This window comes from Mchenga conophoros, linkage group LG7, assembly GCF_057382185.1.
Source record: "Mchenga conophoros isolate Kocher_MC1m ecotype Shallow Benthic linkage group LG7, M_conophoros_male_GT1.1, whole genome shotgun sequence".
NCBI lineage: Eukaryota > Metazoa > Chordata > Actinopteri > Cichliformes > Cichlidae > Mchenga > Mchenga conophoros.
In genome coordinates, this window is record NC_140532.1 from 28,563,676 (window position 1) to 28,588,329 (window position 24,654).

The window sequence follows — 24,654 nt, forward strand, 5'->3', positions numbered from 1 at the left end:
GGAGCTCCTCCTGCTCACTCTCCGAGCGGCCGCCTCTCCGTGCGGAGCTCACAGGCGCCTCTCCGCAGATGGGTGACTGCTCCACTTCTCCCGCTCTTCTCCTCCCAAACACGGCGGCAGCTTCTTTCAGCTGTGTACCGCAGGCAGCAGCAGCCCCTGCGCCGAGCACAGAGGCAGGACTGACGGGAACCGCGCTCCAGGTGTAAGCTCAGCTCAGGTGAGGATCTTTGACGCTTTGTGTCTCTGTGCAGGACTGCAGCTGCGTCCATTTAAATGTGAGTCATGTGAACGTGTTGGCATTTCGCGCGTGCACCCAGAGAAGTGATCTCAGAGATGTGCTGTGTGTTCACCTTCCGATCAAAGCGTGAGACATAAAGGCTCACGTGCACGGACAGAAATTCATCTCAAAAGTTAAAATATGGAAGACCGAAAGTGCCCCCAAAAATCATGACGTCAACAAATTACTGATTAAAATGGTTAAAATGCTTTTACAGGCACCAGAAACCACACTGAAAATAACCATAACATCCACTGTAAAATGTGACACAAATGAAGAATAAAGTTTATGTAGTGACATCCCTGTAGTTCACTCACTGAAGGAGGAAACAGACAAACAAACAAACTAATTAATTAATAGTGAGCAAACAGTGACTACAGTACAAAATAGACATTTTTCATAATGAATAAATTATTAAAATAGAAGGTTAAAGGGAAGGTAAAACAACATCGCTTCAGTCCCATTTCATACATTCAGTGCCTGCACTTCATTTCTGCCTTTGTTCTTTGGTGTGTATTTTATAAGATTTAAAAATGTATTTAATATTTACTGGCATCAGCATCCTTGTCATAATAGTCAGTTGGAGAGGATATTAAATGGCTCAAACAATAATTATTTATTTATTATACTTGTAAATATGCGACACGTTGATAGGCTTCTTTCTCTTTTGTCTCTTAATGATGACATTTAATTTTGTGTTTGTGTGCCGAACGCATTTGTGCTTCCACATTAAAGGCATTGATGTCTGTGGAGTGCTTCCCACATCTTGTTAACATAATCAGCATCATTTTAATCATCAGTTCAATGTCACGGTTTGATTTCGAGAGAACGCTGGACCTGTGTGAGGAAATGAAACAGCGACCAGACTGATCCACACGTTTGTTCTGCACACTTCATTCAGTTTTATTTATACAACGCCAAATTACAACAGCGCTCCCCACAGGGCACTTTGCACTGTAAAGACTGCAATCATACAGAGAACACAGAGAAAACCCTGACAGTCATGTGACCTCCTGTGAGCCTATGACCGCCTACCTCACTCTGCTTTTCTTCCACACTCTTCAGTTTAAAAACAGTCACACTTCTTATTTACATGAAGCCGAGGTTCGAAACACCCTTGGTTCAGGTGGGTGAAGCTGGAGGGTGGTGTCAGGCTTCTGTCTTCAGGCTGGAAGCGATTGGTAAAGTCCTGCCTGTCAGGGCAGCAGACTCCAAGAGGGACGGGGAGCGTGAAGCTCCGGCTGGCTTGGACTCGTTGACGTCTTTCTGCACTTTTCTAAGTTTGTAGCATCAGTAGCAGAACAGCACCACTGTAGAGTCCATAATAATCACAGCTGGAAGGTGATCCTGGACTTTAAATGACTTTTGACCTGCTCCCACCAGAGCTGACACCTGTCCCACCTGCTGATCTGACCCTGAAGGTTTACCCAGAATGCACGCTGTGAGTGATCAGAAACGGGTCAAAGTGCTGCAGGTCGTTCCGACTCGGACAGATGATAACACATTTGTTCAGAGACCAGGTTCAGTCCTCAAACTGAGTATTTAACCCTTTAAAACCGGTCAGCGCGGACACGCTCCGTTTTGCGCAACTACTTTTAAATCCTTGTAGCACTGCAACCACGTGAGCTAGCGCAATAATTTTTTTTGCATATGAAACCGGAGGAGTTGTACTTACATCTAGGTCACAGTTTCCTTCCACATATAGCTTTGCAAAAACTGCATAAAAAGCACTTGCAGCAACAAAAACATAATATTCCAGAAACGCGCTTTGCCGATCCGATCAGCTGTTCGTAACACTTCCTACATTACAATAGACGTCAGCGTGAGCTATCGCATGTCCTCCATTACCTGCCCAAAACCGGAAGTGACGTCATTTTCGCGGAAATGTAGTTTTTTTACCATCAGGGCCTTATGAGCCTATACTGGTGTTTTTTAAAAGTTATGTTTGACTTTATGACTTTCTGTGTCTTTTCTGGGATGCTCAGGACTCATATTGCACTGCTGGAAATAGTTTATTTTGATGCATATGCTGCTTTTTTGCAAATTTGCATTATAATATTTATTTTCGTTTTTCCTGCAGTGTATAAAAATTGGTGTATTTCAAAAATAAAAATATGAAGACACTCAAAATAAATTTCCTGTGGTGGGAAACTATTTTGTGCAACTTTTTTGTATTTACAGTTTTGAGGGATAAGCCTCTTATATTTCTCTAACTAGAAATATATGTTAAAAAAACAAACTATTTTCAATTTTTTTGTAGTTTATTGCACTTTCTTGCAATTTAGGTAATTTCTATGCACTTAATGCATGCATATTATTAAAATTTGGGCTATAATGGTTGTATTGATGTATAGCAACTCGAAATGCTCCCAAAAATGGCACTACAACATGTAAAAATATAATATAAGCTCTGGCAGACTTGGTTCTATGGTAGGTCTTAAAGGGTTAACTGATCTGGGTTCAGTTTCTATCAGAGCTGAACCGAGTGTTTCAGGCCTGAAAGTTTGATGTGGAGATCTGCTGGACTGATGAAGCTGCGAGGCTCAGACAGAGGGAGGCTGCCGAGCGGATGGACGGGTGGAGAACAACGGACTGACTGCCGTTAAACTCCTTGCTGTGAATGAGGACTTGTAATCCACTCTACCACAGTATTGTACACTGTATTCAAGTCTACAACATTAGGGGCGTGGCCTCTTTCACTGACAGGTGGATGGTGACACAGGCGGCTGTAGCTGCTAGCTGTCTGCTAATAGGATCTCTGGACTGTGTTTCTGTTGTTGGAGAATTTTAGGGTAATATTAATGACATCATGGGACCAATAATATGACTGCTGTGAGGTTACTGTACTAACAGAGCGTTCAAGAAGGTGGAGCTCCATGTCAGATTTAAATTCTAGGGTTTTATGTGGATGTTACTGAGCACTCAGTAGTGATGGTCTTTGGGTTTTATGATTTCAGTTTCTGATCATCTGTTCAGAGTCTGTGAGTACTTTAGTTTCCTTGGTTTTTCACATTTTACTTTGGTAGTTTTTGTCTGCTATGTCTAGGTTGAACTTTTACTTACTGTTCAGCAGTGGTTCATTCATTTCCTGTTTGCCCGTCCACCGATCGGCCCTTGGTGTGTATGAATAGTCCTGTCCTCCTGTCGATCATCCGCATGTGCTCTTTGAGTTCAGTTTCTGTGTTTTCAGATTTCTCTTCTTTGGACTGTTTAAGTAAAAAGGTTCATGTTTGAATTTCAGTCCTGGTCCTGCAAACATGAACAGTAAGGTGTGTGTGTGTGTGTTTTGCAGTTTTTGCAGCATTATCCTTACAGCTGTGGATCGCCTGTTTGTCCCATTGAGCTGCATCCGTCTTCTTGGCGAGCATTCACCATGTTAGGAACTTCAGCTGCTCGGTCGCTGCAACAGATTCTATTTGACCTTTGAACTGCAGCACAGCAGTGATTATGAATGAAGGAAGACCTTAAACATGGCATCAGACTGACAAAGCGGAAACAAACATCCAGGACGCGGTGTGACGCCTGGCTTCACCTGAGCTCATGAAGCTCAGCAATGAGCGTTTGCACTTGATCTCCACGACTTCCTGTTCCTGTCTCGGAGCTCCTGTCCCTATGAAGAGTTCGGAGCTGACCAAATGATTTGATCTGGATCGAAAAGCAAAACGAAAGACAGACTATGTAAATGATTTTAACAGTTTTCCTACAGGGAAGGATGTGACATCACAGTGATGCAGTGAGTTTATCACAGAAGTGAATTCTCCAGAAATAAATTGAAAGAATGTTCTGCACACAGCGATAGAGTCAGGGCAGCCTGAGCGTCAGCGAGTGCTCTGAGCGTTACATCCTCCTGTCAGCTGACATCAGCGTCAGCTTGGCCCGCTGGACTGGTGTTTTACGCCGGCCCACGGCCACTCACCGATGACACAAAGAAAACAGGCATGAAATCTGTTAGAAGCCACAGTCTGCTCACTGCTGAGTCACTCAGGGCTGCTCAGGAACATCTGAGCCCCCCGAGCTCCTCAGACCTGCAGCTGTCTGAGGTCTACGGAAATTTGTGGTTCTCAGCTGAATGTGCTGTGGTGATTTGTCTGTTCTGCTTTTATTTTGGAGGTCAGGTTCAAATGTGGTGTAGAGAGGACCTGAACACTGGAGGCTTATCATTGGCTTATTTGAAAGTCCAGAGGATAAAGTCCAAACTACAACTGCATGTCCTCAACAAAAGACAGCTGTGAAACATGATTCAGAGGAAATATCACAGAAAAAAACAACTCTAACGAGAAGCTCAAAACACTAAAGAAACCAAACTCACCAAAAAACCAGGAAGTATCAACCAGGAAGTGAAATCCAGGAAGTGAAAATGTCTTCTAGTTACATTTTCAGAAAAGCAGACTTCCTGTTATCCTGCCATGTGACTGGTGACAGGTGAGCTTCCATGACTTCGTTGTCATGGTCGGTCTGTTGGGGTGCTGTCACAGCTGGGGGATCTTCTCGTTCTCTTGTAAGTAAAAGTGATCGTTTCTCAGCCGGCCATCTTTACATCAGTGAAATGTCGCTGAACGATGATGTGGTGGCATCAACATCGCCTCAATAAAACACAATTGTGTTTACAGACATCTTCAGTGAAAAACACGTGAAACATGCCTCGCACTCCTGATTCACTCACTAATGGTTTTAGTGATGAGATCCCCCATGGGTGTTCTGTCCGGCTCTGGAGGATCTGTCTTTGGTTTCTGAGGATTTATGCCTCCGGGATAACACCTGATGTAGATCACCTCACTGTGAGGTGTCTGTGAGAGCTGAGCCACATGCTGTGAGTCAGTGGAACATGGCACTTGATGGAAACACCATTAATCATCCTGCCCCTCGTCCCTCGGTAACCAGGATGCCATCGGGCTTGTTAATCACGCCGTCGTCCCAAAATGAGAAGCTGAAGAAAATAAAAACTGTCTTCAAAGTCTGAACACCTGCGTGGATTTCAGCATGATAGAGGTGTGTCTGCTATCCAACAGGGGGCGCCTGCTTTGATTTATTTTTAATTTCTAAGTGATTAAGATGAATCATCACGTCTTGATGCATTATCCAGGTAAGTAAATCCCTAAAAGTTGATTCTGTTCAGTGATCACTCTTACTGTGTGCACGCTGAGCTGTTGAGAGTAGGATCGTTCGTTCGGGATGAGAACATCTCTGGAATCATTTTCATCATCATGCTAATTGTATTTATCTCACAGCTGCTGGAGGAAGTGAGCAGATTAGCTCCTTCCTGCTGCCTTTAGGGGTGTAATGGTCACCCTCGCCACCCCTCAGCCTAAACCAAGACGTAATTACAGCAGTGAATGAGAAAGCAGTGGGCTGTCTTTGTGTCTTTTAGCATCCCTGTTCCTGAATTGTTCTGTTATAAAAGCATTAGAGGGGCTGGACCAACGGGTGTTGGCTCTGATGGAATTGGGCTTGACTAGAAATCTTCTGTTGGGGGGGATTACCAACAGAGTGCCGTGCTGATTCTCAGCCATGAGCACGACCCGCGGGCTGCAGGACATGTTCACCTACTCATCACCGGTATGTGGAACCTCCACTTGTCTGTCCATCCATTCATCCATTTGGTGCTGCAGAGCTCTCAATTCAGCTCAATTCAGTTTTATTTATATAGCACCAAATCACAGCAACAGCTGCCTCAAGGTACTTTATATTGTAAGGTAGACCCTACAATAATACATACAGAGAAAAACCCAACAATCATGACTCCCTATGAGCAAGCACTTTGGCTACAGTGGGAAGGAAAAACTCCCCTTCAAAAAGAAGAAACCTCCGGTAGAACCAGGCTCAGGAAGGGGCAGCCAACTGCTGCGACCGGTTGGGGTGAAAGAAGGAAGACAAGATAAATACATTCTGTGGAAGAGAGACAGAGATTAATAACAACTAATGATTCAATGCAGAGAGGTCTATTAATGCATAGTGAGTGAGAAAGGTGACCTAAGAAGAAATACTCAATGCATTATGGGAATCCCCCAGCAACCTAAACCTACTGCAGCATAACTAAAGGAAGGATTCAGGGTCACCTGCCTTTTAAGCGTAATCTAAAACTAACTCTTTCGCGCTACGTCCATACCTACATGGGTATTTTTGAAAACGCAGCTGTTTCGTCCACACGTAAACGGCGTTTCGAATCACCGAAAACTAAGATTTTTTTAAAACTCATTTTTTGCGTTTACGTGTGGACGAGGAATACAAAGTTCGTCATGCAACGTCAAAGGTATGTGCCTTTTTTCACGTCAGCTGTGCGCCACGTCATTGCTTACATGAGAGGAATTGCAGAATGGCAGATAGTCAGATTAACAGTATTTTGTCTCTATCTTCAGGTTTTACACACTTGCATATAAACACGCAGTTACTGTCCCTCTATTTAGAAAGGCAGAGGCATCACGGTGTGATTATTTTACATGTAGTTGTGTTTTTTCCTGTGTAATAATATTCAACATTGCTATCAATACATTTTTCAAAAAAATGCCTCTCTGTGGAAAATGGGTTTAAAAACATAAACAACTGTGGGATACTGTTTGTCCGTGATTTGAAGAGCCCAGCGCTGCTCCCGATGAAGGGAAAACCAATTCTGCAGGGAGACCTACCTCGGCACTTGTGCAGGTGAAAGCAAAGGTAAGATTTGCTTCACCATATTTTCTAGTCTTTGGCTTAGAATGAAGTTGGTTTGGAAACATATTCAGCGATGCTTCATCTCCTGCTTTGCATTTGTGTAGGCGCCTCGCTCTAGCAGTGTCCAAGAGTTGTTGGTTTTTTTTTTTTTCCCTTTTCATGCTGCCCCCCCCTGCAATGGCTCTGCACCCCCCTAGGGGGCGGGCCCCACACTTTGGGAAGGTCTGTATTAACTGAAGGCTTTTCATAGAGTTTTTAGGACATCCTAGTAGCAGGGAATTACAGTAGAAGTAATAAATGCATGAACTGGTCAAAAATGACTCCAGGGTTTCTCATGGTGTTATTGGAGGCCAAGGTAATGCCATCTAAAGTAAGAGTTTGTTTAGATACCATATTTCTAAGATTTTCAGGGCCGAGTCCAATAACCTCAGTTTTATCTGAATTTAGAAGCAGAAAATTAGAGGTCATCCAGGTCTTTAAAACTTTCCTGCAGTTTAACTAATTGGTGTGTGTTATCTGGCTTCATGGATAGATAAAGTTGGGTGTCATAAGCATAGCAGTGTATGTATGTGTGCTAGACCTTCTGATGATACTGCCTAAGGGAAGCATGTATAATGTAAACAAAATTGGTCCTAGCACCTACAGCGTGCTCTAATCATTCTAATAGAATATTATGGTCAACAGTATTGAACACTGCACTGAGGTCTAGCAGGACAAGCACAGGGATGAGTCCACTGTCAGAGGCCATAAGAAGATCATTTGTAACCTTCACTAAAGGTGTTTCTGTGCTGTGATGAGCTCTGAAACCTGACTGACACTTTTCAAATAAGAAAGTCTGCGGGTCTCCGTGTAATCGGTTTACTGTTCCAATACTTTTAGCCCTCACTGTACTTCCATCTGTGACTTCATCAAACATGTAAGAATAACCAGGAAGTGTGAGTACACCATCTGTAATAGTGTGGTGAGCACATGAGCAGAGATTTCCTCCTCTTTGTGTGTCCTTGAATTGCATCCCGCCCTTCCCTTCCCAGCTTCATATTCATTATGAGAAGTTTTTCCCCTTAGCTTTAAAGACACTTTCAATCCTAACAGACATTAAACCTGAAGGATCATTTCACCCCCACTGACCGCCCGGTCATGCCAACAATCTGAGCTCTGCGACGTGGCGGAGACAGACAGCTCGCCGGCCCGCAGGCACCACCGTCTGCATACATGCAAACTCGATGGCACGAAGCTGGCGCTAAGACGAAAGCGTCAGCCCTCTGGAATCATCTGCCACATCGAACTGATATCAAACATCAGGATGTGACCTCTGTGATGGCTGTCCTCACCCGCCTCCGCACAAAGGAAACCTTCATAGCTTAATCCAGCTCAGATTTCATGGCTCTGCTGCATGGCTGTTCCACTTCCACACTCAGAGAAACACAAGTTATTTATATCCGTGCAGCCAGAACACACTCTTCCAGCAGAAAGCAGCCGCAGAGCGCCGAGAGCTCCCAGCCAACACGAACGTCTCAGTGCTGAACATTCGAAGCTCAAACACATTCAAGTTGTTGGTTTAATGTGTGCGTGCTCCCCCTCTGCAGCACAGACCACAAACATGACGGGCTCGACGCTGTGCTGCAGGTGACCTCCTTCCTGCAAGACGTTCCCTCTCACATCGACACACAGTGAGCTGCAGCTTCTGCAACTGTTCCGGTATTTTTTTTTTTCCCATGATGAGAGCAACAAACCAAACAGAACCTGCAGTTCCTCTGACGTCCAGCAGAGGCAGCAGTGAGACCGTCCTCATAGACTTCCATGTTAAAACAAACCTGTTTGGTCTCTGTAGATAATTTAAACCTTCATTATATTCGTTTAAGGAAGATATTTTTGTAACTCACCTGTTTGCATTACGAGGAGTGTGGCCTCTCTGACTGACAGGTGGATGATGACACAGGTGCTGTAGCTGCAAGCTGTCTGCTAGCTTCACCTGAACTGGACCTTTGGACCATGATTGTGCTTTTAGACATCATGTGACTAATAATATCGCTGCTGTGAGGTTACTGTACTAACAGACCATCTCAAAGAAATTCTAGGATCCTCATTGGATGTTACTGATTAGCTGGTGTCTATCTGATAGCTAATTATTAACTGATAACTCAGCACCTTCTGGTTGAACTATGGTCATGGCGTGGCTGTAAGCTGTACTAACCAGTGACATAGAACATGAAGATAAATAATCTCAGTCACCCAAACCTGTCATGCACATTTTGAATATTTTACAGAATGTCAGCCCTAAAAAAACGTTGATATTTTTTCCAGCGTTTTTGATTCTCACCACTTCTTTAGTTCGTGAAATGTTTGGAATTGATGAACAAATTTCAGCTGTTTTTATGGAGATCATCACTCCTATAACAAACAGATTAAGTCTTCAGACTGTGACGCCTGCAGTGGTAGTAAAACTGATCTGGGTTCAGTTTCTCACAAAGCTTTGTGTTTTTTAACCCAGAGTTTCATGTGGAGATCTGCTGGACTGATGAAGCTCAAACATGCAGCAAAAAGCCCAAAATGTGGACCTATGCAAGTGTACCTGAAGGGTCTGTGAGGCTGAACATGTTCACAGTGTGAAGGGGACATAATGCATCATTGATTAAACAAAGAGCAGCTGACTGTGATTAGTGTCTGATGGAACAACCCTGTTGCACAGCTTTCCTCTGCAGCCCACAGATTACACTGTGCACATTCAGTAAACTCAAAGAGTCTGAGTGCTCTGATTCTCTGCGCAGCTGCCGCTCGGTCAGGTCGGCTTAGGTAATGTGTTCTGAGGAAAGAGAAAAGGAAGAAGAAATGAAATATCAAAGATCAGCAAGGTCATCGGGGGTAAATGGGCAACTGCAGGCGGAGTAGCAGCACCTCCACGTCTTCACAGATTCTGGTCATGCACTTCATAACTTCACCGAAGGTTCAGGAATGCGCTCAGAAACAGCACATGCATGGCCCGAGTGGAATTCTGGTTCTCCTTCTTAAATTCACCACGATGATGTCACCCCGATCTTCCATCATGCTTTAAAAAGTGCACACTATGAGCGTCTCAGGCTGTCCTAAACTTGAGCCCCATCAGCTTCACGCCTGCAGGAGTCCAGCTGAAGTAGCTGAAGTACTAACAGCAGCCAGATGAACCCACTTGTGCCTTTTTCTGGACTGAGTTACCCAACATGTTTGATCCTGTGTGTGGACAGAAGAACCAGAGCCACCAGGCTTCTTTTATCTCCATGGACCAGCTCTTCATAGTCACATGAAGGCATGTGTGATGGAGATGGTGATCAGGTTGAAATTTTACTGCAGAATCTGCTCTGAATCTGTGCTGTGGGATACGACAGAGCCGCCTCTCACACTGTTCCCATTAACAGTGTTTCATAGAGGAGTTCAAAGCAGTGGGTGAACGTCAGCCTGTCGGCTGCAGAAAGTGAGCTGTCAGTCACAGATGGGAAGATGTGGGAGGAAGGAAGTTCAGACATTGTTCAGCCATCTGACGAGTGTGTTGGAGGACTTGTTTTAAGTTGGCACTCAAATCAACACGCTTTCATTTATGGGTAGAAATGAGGCAGAAATTTATCATAAAGCCTGAAAAATCTAATTTCAGTTGCTGTAGGAAATTTTAACCAGAGCTGAAAGATGCAGTCTTTTATTTTGAATCCCTTTTTCCTTTCAGAGTTGGAGCCATTAAGCTCTGCTTTTGCACTGAAAAACTGCTGGACTCTTACTGTGAAAACAGAGTCCAGCAAGCTGTTCTGCAATTAACTTCAATTCAGTTTCATTTATACTTAGTTCATTTACATTTATATATATTTATATAAATCACAATATTAATACTGTGAGGTAAAGATACTACAATAATACAGAGAAACTCCAGCAGTCACATGATTCTCCCCACCCACATCTAAAAAACCCTCCCTTTTAACAGGAAGAAAAGTCAGACAGAACCAGGCTCAGAGAGAGGTGGCCATTTTTTTTCACATCCATGACAGACTGTGTGGGAAACATGGATGCAGCCACCACAATGCCACTGGATTCTGGACTCTGTGACCTGAAGCCTTAGGCCCGGGGTGGCCAACTCCGGGCCTCAAGAGCTGGTGTCCTGCAGGTTTTAGATGGGTCCTTGATCCAACACAGCTGATTTAAATGGCTAAATTACCTCCTCAACATGTCTTGAAGTTCTCCAGAGGCCTGGTAATGAACTAATCATTTGATTCAGGTGTATTGACCCAGGGTGATATCTAAAACCTGCAGGACACCGGCTCTCGAGGCCTGGAGTTGGCCACCCCAGTCTTAGGCTGTGTCGAAATTCAGGGGCCACATCCTTCGGAGGTCACATTTGTAGGCCGATTACATGGTGACAAAGGCTGTCCAAATTCGAAGGTTGCTCCAAATGTGGCCCAGAAATGCGTCCTCCTTTTCCCCAGATTTGAAGCATGGGCCGGGTGTATCGTTCGTGGCCCACCATATCCCAGGATTCATTGCGAATAAGGGTTGAAGAAAATCTTTTGAGAAAAATGGCAGGTGGTTGAAGTGAAGCAATCCAGAAATAAACTTTTAAAAGTAAGTACTGTTTTTTTAAAAAAATTTTTTTTATCTCATTAAAAATATCCAGCGGAACAAATTTAGCATAATGAAAAGTCTTAAAAAATTCAATGTAGCTAACATTCGGTTGTTTTAGGACAAACCAACCAAAAGTCTGGCCCGTGAGCTGTGGTAAGGAAGCAGACTCAACCATGCTGTGCTGAAGTTTATGGTTAAATGAGCTCTCATCCTGTATAAACCACTAATAAATAAGACAGGCAATAAATGGAGAAGTCCTCCTCCTGTGTCTGTGCTGTTTGTCATGCTTATATCATACAATTTGAGCATGTCACTTTTGTTATAAAGCCCAACATTTCTGCAGGATCATATGTCCTGTTTCTCCTTTCTCTTTTTTTTTCCCTCTTAAATTTCTCTTTAATTGTCCCACACAGGGAAATTTGATTGTAACAGCAGCCAGAAAGACACATATACAAACAAACAGGACACAGAACAGAAACATACACAATTTTCTTTCTTACATATTTACATCAAGGACAATGGTTACTATAAACGGAGTAGTGTACAGTTATTAAATTAAATAAAATTAACTACAGATAAGAAGCAAACCCAGGTTGTGGTGTGAATCGGTTGATTAAATTATTGCAGTTACAGCGCAGATGTAAACATCTATGATTGTTGGGAGCAGTTTTGATTGTACAGTCTGACAGCTGCAGGGAGGAAGGACCTGCGGAAACACTCCTTCATGCATTGGTGCATGAAGGATTTTAAATGATTGTGTGATTTAAATACATAAAATATGTCCATGTGATTCTATTAGAAAACTTTGTTTTCATCTTGCAAGTTAACAGATATTTGATAAACTTCTCCTGCTTTTGTTGTTAACTGCCATGGGTGATTTTCTTCTGCAAGCGTCCAGAGTAAGGAGAGACTGAGAAGGGACAGAGGCTCTTCATCCCTGATGAAACACCAGCACAGGTTCAGCAGTGTGTGAGGAAGAGGAGGAGAAAAAGGAGCCAGCAGCAGCTGAGAGATGAAGAGGAGAACAGGGGGAGAACAGGCAGCTGTTCTCTGTACATGAAGGATGGCTGAAAATATTTAAAACAGTTTTCAGATATTTGCTTTGTGTATTTGCAACACAAACTATAACAGCTGCATACAGGGAACCACTGACTGATGTTTATCCTGCAGGACAGGATCTGACAGGGAAAGAAGAGAAAATAAAAGTAACCATAGACAACTTTGATAATGATCTGATTTATCCAGAATGTATTTAGTCAAAATATTGTTTTCATCACAATGGGATCGTACTGGTTTCAGTGGGAAAAGTATGCAAGTAAGAGGTTCAAAGAGCTGTGAAAAGCTGTACATTCATAAAGTATGTATGTAAAATACAATATTTTATAACGATGTTGTTTCTGTGTCATCTCTATTCCTTGAGACTCTTTTACCCAAATATCGGCCTCTTTAATGCTCTGATATCTTCAACATCTTAAATTATATTGCCCAGTTTTCTCATCAATAAAAGAATATTTACTGCATCAGTCTGATTTCCATTTTATGTGAAATGTACAAGGATCAAATCTTTGTAGTTAATTTTTGGGATTTTTTTTGGGATATTGCCCTTTAATATAACTAAAGATTTCAGCCAGTGGTCACTGTATATTAATATTTGTCTGTTAGACAGTCACAAGTTATAAATGATATGAAATAGAAATATATATACCTTGAATTTTAACTGAAATATAATATTTGAGACAACTGAGTTAAATTTCACCTCTGAGGATTTTTTTTTTTTCAAAAAATGAAGTATATATAGTAAAATATCAATAATGGAAATCATTTTACATTTATACCATCAAAATGAAATGAGACATTTCAAGAGCTACACTAGCAAACTATTTTACTAGCTAAACTTAGCATAATTGGCTCAGCACATGGCTGTAATGTTCACCCAGATACATCACACGGAGATGAAACAACACAATTTTCTTCAGTAAAAGTAAAAAAAAAAGGACATAAAATAAAGATTTTCTCTATTTCTGTCAAACCACAGCTGTAGCTGGTTTTGGACACATGTAGTAGCATACCAGCTGAGCAGACAGTGGGCGGAGTCAAGTTGAGACATTGCAAAATTCATTGTTGGAACATTAACAGTAACCTTGTCGGGTTTTCTGATAACCTCCTGCATGAAATCCGCAGAGACCTGTGGGCACTGTCTTTGCCGAACTGACATCCAGCAGATGTCAGAGGAACTGATTGATCTGGGTTGCACCTTTTGGATGTTTTCAGCTCTTGGGTCTCTGTTGGGCTTTTTCTATATGACCAACTACATTTTGCAGCCAGACGAGTCGCCCCCTGCTGGCCATTAGACAGAATGACCGAACACCTGCCTGGAGACAGAAGATTTGTTGTCAGGCGATGATGTAGTAAACATGCCATGTTTTGTGATGTTTTTCTGCACAGCAGAGGAAACACATTGTTTCCAGATGTTACTGGTGTTGTCTCGTCAACATCTGTCAAGCTGCTGTCCTGTGTTGGAGCTTTACGTGTGCATATTTTAAAAACAGTGTGGATCTCTGAGTGTTCTTGTGCAGGAGCGAGGGAGCAGCAGATATGGAGCTGTGTGATGGCTGCCATGACAAGCGGGTGGCTGCTGCGAGTGAGTCAGAGCGTGGCTGTGCACAAACACCTGTGAGTGTGTCTCATTTGGTGGCAGTTCAGTCCCTCAGGGCTGATGAAGGCTGTCAGTGGAGGGCGAAATGAAAGAGTGGGCGAGGCAGACAGCTGATGGTGTCGATGTGCATGTGATCAGAGGATGCGCGCTGCCTGCAGCAGCTGATGGCCTAAATGCTGTATCTTAATTAAACCGTTAAGTCAGCACGTCGCAGATAAGTGAGAACACGGGTCGTTAAAACGATACTGAGTGTGGGTGTGTGTATAGTTTGTGCACATGTGTAAGAACATTACATATATCATACATGACAGTTCAAACTCTGATATTCTTTAAAACCACAGAGGGCTACAGTGTATCAGCAGCTGATCTCAGCTTATAGTTGTTAGCATCAGAACCTTTCTAGACTCCCTGCTCCACAGGGGGTGCTCTCGAGCTGCTCCGGAATGAGAGGGGCTTTGTGGAGCTGCAGAACAGAGCGGATCATCATTGTTTTCTGTCATCTGATCAGTATCTCTGAAATTAGAAATATCCTGTCTCAGATTGACACTGAAAAAGTAGTTCATGCATTTAGTACTTCTAGGCTAGACTACTATGATTCGTTATTATCAGGATGTCCAAACAACTCCCTGGAAATCCTTCAGTTAATCCAAAATGCTGCAGCAAGAGTACTGACAGGGACTAGAAAGAGAGAGCAGATTTCTCCTATACGGACTTCCCTTCATTGGCTCCCTGTTAAATCCAGAATTGAATTTAAAATCCTGCTCTTTTCATACAAGAATAATCAATAAATAATTAGGCCCCATCTTATCTTAAAGACCTTATAGTACTGTATCACCCCATTAGAGCGCTTCACTCGCAGACTGTTAGTTGTTGTTTCTAGAGTATTTAAAAGTAGAATGGGAGGCAGAGCCTTCAGCTTTCCATCCCCTCTACTGTAGAACCAGCTTCTAGTTTGGATTCAGGAGACAGACACTATCTCTACTTTTAAAATTAGGCTTTAAAGTTTCTTTTTTACTAAAGCATATAGTTAGGGCTGTATCAGGTGACCCTGAGTCCTTTCCTTAGTTATGCTGTTATTGGTCGGTCAGTGCACATGGCTGCCCGTCCCTGAGACTGGTTTTGCCGGAGGGTTCTTCTTGTGATTCGATGCCATACAAATAAAACTGAATTAAATTAAATCGTTGCATGAGTTATGGTGAGAGCAAACTACAGTCTGATGATTTGGAAGGTCTGACTGTTGGAGAGCTGAGCTAGGATTTGTTTTTTTTCTGCTACTTGTGCACATGGAGCGACTGTCGGGCTGTGAGGAGTGTTTTTAGGCTTCCTGTTTGAAGTGCAGCCCTCACGCTGCAACGTTTTAGCAAACGCCGACAGTCAGATAGTTGGAGAGTGGTTTTTCTGCCGAGTGTGTCCCAGTGAGCTGGGCTGCATAATGTGCCATTACACCCACGCTGGCAGTGTACGCTAACGAGTGTCTCTGGACGATGGAGTGCAGCTCAGCATGAGATAGCAGCATGTGCTGATGTATTCATTCACTCCTCCTCTTCACCTTTCTCCTCCTCTGCCTGTCCGCTGAGAGCTCCTCATCTCCATCTTATTACTCGCTGCTGTTTTGTGTTCTTTGCAGAAAACGCTGCTGCAGAGCTGATCCCCGGGGAAAGAAACACAGGACGCCATATTTGATTCCATCATCCAACTCCTCACAGCACGTAGCTGGGTGCTGTTCTCCTCCTCCTCCTCTTCCTCCTCGCCCCTCATTGTGTTCTGATCCTCTTTATTGTTGGAAGTTGAGTCGCCACCGCTGGGTTGCCCGCTCCCTACTTCCTCCTCCTCTCCCTTCCTGCCATGTCCAACGACAGCGGCGTCCTCCACGTCTGGGAGGCCTCCGATTGGGCAGACACCTCTCAGTGCCCTCCCTCAGTAGGCGGGGCAACATTCCTCATCGTGGCATACAGCGCTGTCATTGCCATTGGGTTGCTAGGCAACGCAGGTCTGGTGTTCATCATTGCCCGGCAACAGGAGTTGCGCAACGTCACCAACATCCTGATCGCCAACCTGTCGTGCTCCGACATCCTTATGTGCATCGTTTGTCTGCCCGTCACCGTCATCTACACGCTGATGGATCGTTGGGTGCTGGGGGAGGCCCTGTGCAAGGTCAGTGTGCCGTGCACGCTCACCGCTGCTGGGACAACAGCACTCACCAGTGTGCAATCATCACCTTTTCCTTCAAAAACAATAAAGAGACGACAGTGAGAAGCTGTCTGCAGGGCTGTGTTGTCAGCCTGAGCACAGTTTCACACCGAGCCTGCAGCTCCTTCCTCCTGGAGTCAGCTGCAGGAGTATCTGAAGGAGCTGCTCTTCTTCAGGCAGCTGTAAAGGACTTGAATACCTGAATATTATCCGCTTCATTTCTGGCACTAGATGCTTACTTTTACTAAGATAATCATTCTTTGTTGACATGGAGTTTCTAAGTTATGATTGTTTCTTTTATTTTAACTACTGTAAGTGCTGCTAGCTTATGACTGCACTGCTGAACACTGAATTAATGAGTGTTCAGAACACAGGACGTGCTTTTAAAAGAGATTTTAAATCTCAAGTGTGTTTTTCCTGGTTAAATAAAAAATAAAACCATAACCTTCACATTGGCAGAACCTCACTCTGGGCCACCGGCCTGATAAGCTACCACTGAGGCACCTTAGACAGGAACGGTCCAGGCTCACTGGCCAGCACTTTCCAGTGACTTTCAAAATAAGAGTCATCCAGCATTGTCAGACAGATGTAAAATTAAAAACGAGCCGGGGGGGGGGGCAATCCAGGTGCTGACTCTGCCCACCCTGAACATGGATTGCATACTCCTTTTATCCTCCAAAGTTGTGTTGATAAATGAAGACCGTTAGCTTTCCACTGCTTAGTGATGCAGATGAGTCAGGTACGCAGGTGAGACCAGAGGATGATACAAGCCTGTGTTTGTGCTTCCTCTGGAAGCATGTCTATGGGAGCAGAGGGATAAGTGGTGGTCTGCTCCACACAGGAACGTAATGCTTCTCAGTCTGAGTGACCGACCACCTGAAAGCCTGAGCAGCCTCTGGCTTCACAGATAACAGATCGGTTTTAATTACAAGTTTGTGTCACCTCATTTAATAAAAATCTGAAATTAGACAGCAAACAGCAGCAACTCAGAGCTGCTGACGTTACAGATCTAGAAGTTCAGTAGCACCAGATCTGATGGAGCAGAGATGAAGAACAATGCTGACACGGAAGTGAGAGCCATCCATGGCAGTGTTTCATGTGCCCAGCAGGCCGAGCAGCACTTTACCTGCAGACCAGGTACCGCCTGCCCTGCTCACCTGTAGGTGTGTTCATTCACATTTTAAAAGAGAAAAAAAAACTTGCCTTCATTTGCTCACTGTGAGGTCATCATGAAGCTGTCAGCTGATGTAACAGGGGAAACTGAATACATTTGGATGAATGGATAAAAGTGTGATGTCACAGCGTGAAGGTGGAGCTGGTCATGACCATGGGGCCGCGCTCTCACAGTGTACCGCGAGCTCGATAACCACACCTTCAGTTTGTCCTCTGCTGTGTTTCGTGCCCGTCCAGGTGACGCCCTTTGTTCAGTGCATGTCGGTGACAGTGTCGGTCTTCTCCCTGGTGTTGATCGCTTTGGAGCGCCATCAGCTGATCCTCCATCCCACTGGCTGGTCCCCCGCCGCGGGACACTCCTATCTGGCTGTGGGGCTGACATGGCTGGTTGCCTGCTTCATTTCACTGCCTTTCCTCTCCTTCAACATCCTCACCAATGACCCATTCCAGAACATCAGCCTCCCTGCCAACCCCTTCAGGTGAGATCTGGGATACAGGTGTTTCTTAGCTTCAGTCCAGAGATGCTGTTTCATTTTAAACTGAAGCTGAGCTGAGCTATGAGGACACATAACTGATTTTCTCAAAGCCCAGAGTTTATTTTTATTCTTTGGAAATGTTCGGTATTTGTCACACAGCCCAAAACGCCTTGGGCTTGTTTTGCATTTAGCTAAAAGCAGCGTAGCCCTAAGATGTTCAGCAGCAGAACTCATCAGGGGAATAAAGTCTGCTGCAGCACAATAAATGAACCTGAATGTGTCTCAATCCGACTGTCTGGACATTAGCCTGTCAGAAATACTTAATGAACACTTTAAGAAAGACCTTTTATCCTCGGAGGTTCCTGTACCAACTGAAGTCTTTAGAACCGGTTCAGGGCCATCAGAGTCACTGAAGGAGGTGTTTATTTACAGTTCTGATTTTGTGGAAGAAGAATGTCAGCATTTGTTGGAGTTTCTTTAAATTCCGCTCTGGTGCCTGGTGATAGAGACGCAGAGAGTGTTTCATCCACAGAGCCTGACGCTGTCTGAGACTTCAGGGTTCATATCTGGATACTGAAGAGTTTGTATTTACTTCATTTAACAAGAAAAATGAAGATGCATTTCTGTTGGCTCAGACAGTCAGGGAACAGCACTGTATCTGCTTATCAGCACATCTAAAACCTGAAAACGTTAATGCAAGAAGGTGAGTGGACCTGCCGATTTCAGACTCTGATAACAGGACTGAGACAAAGACAGCTTTGCTCTAAGGTCAGAGAGAGTATGATTTAGATATGAAGGGACCTGGTTTTATTGATTCTGGTGTGCAAGCAGGTAAAAATTCAAAAAAAGCCACTAATGTAGTACCAGTAAACCCCTGTACATCCTCAGTACGTTCCCAAACATGTATGTTCCAGAGAAGCAAGCGGTTCATACGAGGTTCAGTCAACAAACTGAAAAAGCCTCTTTTTCAGAGCCTTCCTCTCATGAACCTCTGGGCAGTTTCATCTGTTAGTTTCTGATCTCTAAGTGAAAATTCTGTTACATATTTATACCTCTGAGATTAGCGCTGGATGCCAAGCAGGTGAAAATGCCATCAAATGGGTCAGACATAGACTTAGACTTAGAGCTTTTTATTGTCATTGTGCAGTTTCTTGCACAGCGAAATTGGGTAAACTTCTGGGTCAGGAGTGAAGTAATGTTCAGAACTGTCACCAGAGGTTGGACACCAGCCTCAGTAAAGTTGTGCTCAGTGGGATATTACATCGAGGCACAGATGTTTTGGGATATTGCTTAGTGCAGAAGTTACATGAAATCTTCAACTTCCTAAATCAGTGCTTCTAAAAGTTAAATAAGTGTTTCCGTTTTCATTATCCATGTCTGTCTTGTTTAAGGGATCATTTGATCTGTATGGAGCTGTGGCCGTCAGACAAGCATCGCCTAGCCTACACGACCTCGCTGCTTATCTTCCAGTACTGCCTGCCCCTTCTGCTGGTGCTCCTCTGCTACCTCCGGATCTTTCTACGCCTGAGACGTCGCAGGTCACACAGCTTTCCGTTCACTCACTCTGTGATAACTCGGTTCATCCACATCATCTTTAACTGTTCGTGTTATCGTGTCAGATTAGAGCTCTGTGTGGACACTGTGTGTGGTTACGCTGTGAGTTAATGCTTCTTGAGGTTTGCTGTGACATTTCCTGGTGGATTGTCTGATGATGGATGTCATGCTGTGTTGTGCAGGGACATGCTGGAGCGCAGCAGGAGGACTCGAGGAGCCCAGAGGATAAACGTAATGCTGCTAGCCATCGTCATAGCCTTTGCTCTGTGCTGGCTGCCACTGAATGTCTTCAACACTCTGTTTGATTGGCACCACCAGGCCCTCCCAGACTGTCAGCACGACACAGTCTTCTCTGCCTGTCACCTGACGGCGATGGCCTCTACCTGCATTAACCCCATCGTTTACGGCTTCCTCAACAGCAACTTCCAGAGGGAGCTGAAGTTGACACTGCAACGCTGCCAGTGCGGCAACCGGGCTACAGAGAGCTACGAGAGCTTCCCCCTATCCACCGTGGGCAGTGAGGGCATGACCAAAGCAACGTCACTCAACAGGATGGGCTCGATGTGCATCCCCTCACCAAGACCTGAGATTGGTTCAGCAATACTTGCCAAGACATTACCAGCTGCCACCTAAAATCAAGGATTATGAGAACTGTCTTCTGACAGGTGGTTCATCAGCGGTTCACAGCTGGAGGCAGTGTGCTAACAGCTGGCTGGGATGGCTGTGTAATCAAATGCTGCTTCATCTTGGCTTGGGTTCCATCACTTCACTGCCAGAGATAAACAGCTGATTTGACCAAATGTTTGGTGACAGGAATGAATGAAGAGGCTGAACGATGCTGCTTTGAGTCCCGAACACGAGCAGGAATCCTTGTTTAGAGTAACTCTACTGAGTGACAGAAGAGAGAGGAGGCAGGAGAGCTGGTAGCAGGGACTTTTCAGTAAGACACGCCCCTTAGTTACTATAACTAGGGCTATTAGTTTTAGCTTTTCTCGAATGTTGTTTGAGTGCTGCAACCAGCCATTCTACAGCATGTCAAAATGGCAACATTCTAACGACATTCTAGTGTCATAGACACAGTGGTGGGTTCTGTTGGTCAGTCTGTTGGTTGGACAGTCTGTCCACCAACAGACTGACTGACAGAACAAGCAGCTAACCAAAAGACCATACAACCAACAGACTAACAAACCAGCTGACCAAAAGACCATACAACCAACAGACCAACCAATGGACGGAGCAGCTGATCCACAGACCGTCCACCCGACAGACCGACAAGCTGACCTACAGACTGTCCACCCAACAGACCAACACACTGACCAGCTGACCGACAGACCATCCACCCAACAGACCGAACAACAGACCAAAAAGCTGACCCACAGACGGTCTAACCAACAGATGGACTGACCAATAGACCGACCAGCTGTTCAAAAGATCGTCCAACCAAAGACTTTGGTGTTGAAAGAAGTGAAATCAGCTCACCTAACAGAGTGTCAGCAGCTGCAGCGCCATATTTTCTTCAAATTTTTCTACAGACAGAACCAGTGGCCCCTCCCACTCTGCAATGAAGCAGGGGATGTTGGTGGAACCAGGTTACACTGCTTTGAAGTTTTTTTGTGTGCAAAGAGCTCAGCAGGAGCACAGACTGTTACTGCTGCTGAAAAATGTACTAAAAACTGAAGGAAACTAACAAAATCAAGTTTAAAAAATGGTTCTATTACCGAAGCCAATGTGAGATCTCTGGCTATCTCTGCCAACATTTACTGCCAAAATTCTTTTGCAGTTCTTCAGTTTACTTTCAGACACAAATTATTTAGTGTTGCACACAGGTGTTGATTTGATGAGATGAAATGACGACTGTGACTGACAGTTGTATAAAATCACCTAGCAATCGGGTTAACATTTGAGACCATTTTAAGTAGCTGAGTAAAAGCTGTAAAAGTTAGTAGTAGGTCCCAGGTAAAGTGTCAGCATTTTTATTAATCCTTTATTTATCCAGGTAAAAAATCTCATTGAGATTAAAAATCTCATTTCCAAGAGAGACCTGGCATCATAGCAACAAAATAGGTATGTGGTATGTGACTTTTTCTATCTTGAACAGCATAGAAATAAAACCAGAGCTCTGTCACAGCATGCCAGTGTTGCAGGCTGTTTTAAAGCAGTTAAAGTAGATCTGTCCCGTTCTCTCTTATTGTCTGTCACATATATCCTTTTCATTTTAAACATCACCAAAATTTCAAATATTGTGCTCAGAGTATGTAGAAATAATCACTGAGGCTGTGCACAGCTCTAAATTAATTTAATCTTTTTTCTCTATTCTTAGAACTGTATTTGATGCCACAGACAGAGATGATGTCCTTGAATAGTCATCTCATTTCACCCACTTCTGCTAAAGGGGGGGCAGAAATTAAATGAATGTTGGTTTACATTACAGGGAATGAAGTGAAGGCCTAATGTTTAATTAATAGTGGTTCATTTGAGCTACTCTGGCTCAAGATTAATAATACATAACTCAGAATTAGGATAAGAGGACCCTTTCAACACAGAAGTCATTTTAATCTCTTAGTATAGACATGCCTTGTATTAATGGTTTGGGGTTTAGTTGAGTTACGTTAGGTTAGGTTCAGTTGAGTTCAGTTGATGAGTTCAGTGAGGTGGGGTGTGGTTGGGCGAGGTTGAATTGATGAGTTGGGTTGAAGTGAGTTTGGTTGAGTTGGGTTAGGTTAGTGTAAACGATGTGCAACAGACCCGACCACATCTCAGCGCTTTTCTGTGTACACTTTTCTTTATTGCGATTACTGTTCATAACAATACTCACACTGCAGCTTTCCAGCTCACAGGAGAAGATTAGTAACTTACATGCAGTGGAAAACAATATGGTTGCAGGTTATATGGTCATATGGTTAACAATTGCAGAAGTTGTTAATAAAATCCACTGAGTGAGTGACTCTGTGCTAATGTTAGCGTTTATATACTTGAGCCGATTTTGTCCTAATTTCAGTGACTGCATCTTAAATAACATTTTTAAAGATGTTGTTTAGCCTTATTCTGTGCTGAATGAAAAGAAATGTTTCACACTCAGTTTGTAGCAGCTTCACACACTCTTACACTATTCTACTGTTCATGTCAGATGTACTGTTATAGTTACAGTTACTACACTTACAGTTATCCATCCCTGTCTTTCTTCCTTTTTGTTAAAGCATAATTTTTATTTCTTATATCTCTAAAATCTCCTCCTGTCTTTTGCAGATGGAAAATAATGCAGTTTTTGGGATTCTTTCCAGTACGGGTTTTCAATTTGATCAACATTTGAGCAATTTTAGAAGCTATAAATTTTCCATACATCCGAATGATAACAAATGTTAAAAGACCCAGTTTCTAATCTCCTTCTTAAAAAATAAAACCTATCTGGCTGTGCATGTTTGTTCTCTCTGTGGAGTCTTTTCTGTTTTAAACTCATTTCGTTTTTGGTTCAAATGACCAAACGTGGGACCAAACTCTTCTTTCTCATATAACTGGGGATGAGTTTCCTCTGTCAGCTTCTTCATGCCATTTAAGTGAGAAAGGTGTAGTCTGTGTGGGGCTGTTGGGTAATGTAGTGCAGAATGTTTTCATTAAAAACACTAAGTTTAAAGTTGAAAAGTGTCTTTGTTGTTCTTTCCTTCTCAGGCAAGAAACTTTTGTGGGATCCTGCCCATAGAAAACATAGAACACTTTTTGCCATCTCCCTTCAAGACCTTCTGCACCTCTGAATGGCTGTCAATATGCTTCTTCTTCTTAAAGGGCTTCATATAAATCCCAATATTACTACCAGAAGAGCATGAGAAGAGTCTTGAAGGTCTTGACTGCCCAAATTAAAAACAGGAAAGGTTTCATTCTAGCTCACATACCTTCTTCCTGTTCCAAGATTAGTTCAAGAAAATGCTGAATTTCTCAAAACTGCGGTTTTCCTCAACATAACAATCCAGGTGGATGTTTTCAGATTTTTACAGAATGGATTTTGGAAGAGGAAGCGAGCTGCTCGCTAGCAACACTAACACTAACCTAACAGTAACAACACAATCTGCACCCAGATGGATTGGTCCAGAGGGAATGAGAGTGGATGGCTGGCAGAACTGGATGGGGTAATGATTGATTGAAGAGGCTTTTTACAGGTTAGAGTTATTAGTATTTGCTCTTTTAACTGCTCAGGCATCAGTCTCTATGGCTGAAGAACACTGCAGTTCTTCTGCTGTCCAGCAGAGGCAGCAGGGTTTACAGTCTGATACACAAACGTTATAGATAATTTCCTCCTTCATAACAGCTGTATGGTTGGAAGCTTTTTATAACTCACTTGTTTAATGTGTTTATTGTTAGGGGCATTGCCAGTTGTGCGAATTTTTCTAATTACAAGTCATATTTATGTTCATGTCTTATTTTTTTAAGCTGAGCTGCAGTCTGTGCACAAGACAAATAAATTCAAAACTTGACTTTTTTCCCCAGAGACAGTGTTAGAAAAATATCTGTGTAATCTGATGACTGATAAATAATGAAGTCATTAGCTGTAAAGTTCCAGACTGTGGCCACACTGGTGACCATTCTTATGTTTTGATCTAAGTTGAACTTGTAACCTGCAGTGAAATCAAAGCGCACAGCTCCCTCAGAATGCTCACACCTCTGCTCGGTGGATCTCAGAGAGAAGAAATGAGCCAGGTCTCCTGCTGAGCGGGCCCCTTCAGGAGGCCGAGGAGGTGGCATTGGAGGCTAGAGAGCTCTCTCGTTTATCCCCACACAGGTCACTGCTGTGCAGTCAGGCTGCTGCCATCAGACACTGAAGGAAACCTGCACAGGTGAGCTCACCTGAAGTTCACATAGTGACCACCGGTGTCAGTAACAACAGTGATGTCCTGGAAGCTGTGCAGAACTCTTTAACATTTGCATCTTAAACCTTTTTTTAAGTGAACAGCACAGACAGTAGGAAGACCCCAAACACCACAAGAAAGGGAGCGCGCGCACACACAAACACTTTCACAAACACAGACAGACACATACACACACATGTTGGTATTACAGCAGCACCGGAGCGAAGAGAGCGGCTGTATCCCAATTCAGGTTCTGCAGCC

The 24,654-nt window shown here is 43.6% G+C and overlaps 1 protein-coding gene across 2 annotated transcripts; it reads left to right on the forward strand.

Annotated features, from left to right (window-relative positions):
* Positions 1-23,194, forward strand: npy8ar (neuropeptide Y receptor Y8a). 2 transcript variants are annotated; one of them, XM_085283307.1, is made up of 5 exons: positions 1-217; positions 15,790-16,316; positions 17,763-18,004; positions 19,393-19,539; positions 19,738-23,194. In XM_085283307.1, the coding sequence occupies exons 2-5, from the start codon at positions 16,008-16,010 to the stop codon at positions 20,186-20,188; spliced, it is 1,149 nt and encodes a 382-aa protein (XP_085139433.1). In that variant the 5' UTR covers positions 1-217; positions 15,790-16,007; the 3' UTR covers positions 20,189-23,194. The 2 variants fall into 2 exon arrangements, with proteins under 2 accessions (XP_085139433.1, XP_085139434.1); XM_085283308.1 differs by lacking the exon at positions 1-217 and having other exon boundaries at positions 14,444-16,316.
* Positions 23,195-24,654: the final 1,460 nt, after the last annotated feature.

Coding starts and splice junctions, on each gene's coding strand:
- npy8ar (XM_085283307.1), top strand. CDS start 16,008: ATGTCCAACGACAGCGGCGTCCTCCACGTCTGGGAGGCCTCCGATTGG. Junction 18,005..19,392: donor CTCCCTGCCAACCCCTTCAG/GTGAGATCTGGG, acceptor GTCTTGTTTAAG/GGATCATTTGATCTGTATGG. Junction 19,540..19,737: donor CTACGCCTGAGACGTCGCAG/GTCACACAGCTT, acceptor TGTGTTGTGCAG/GGACATGCTGGAGCGCAGCA.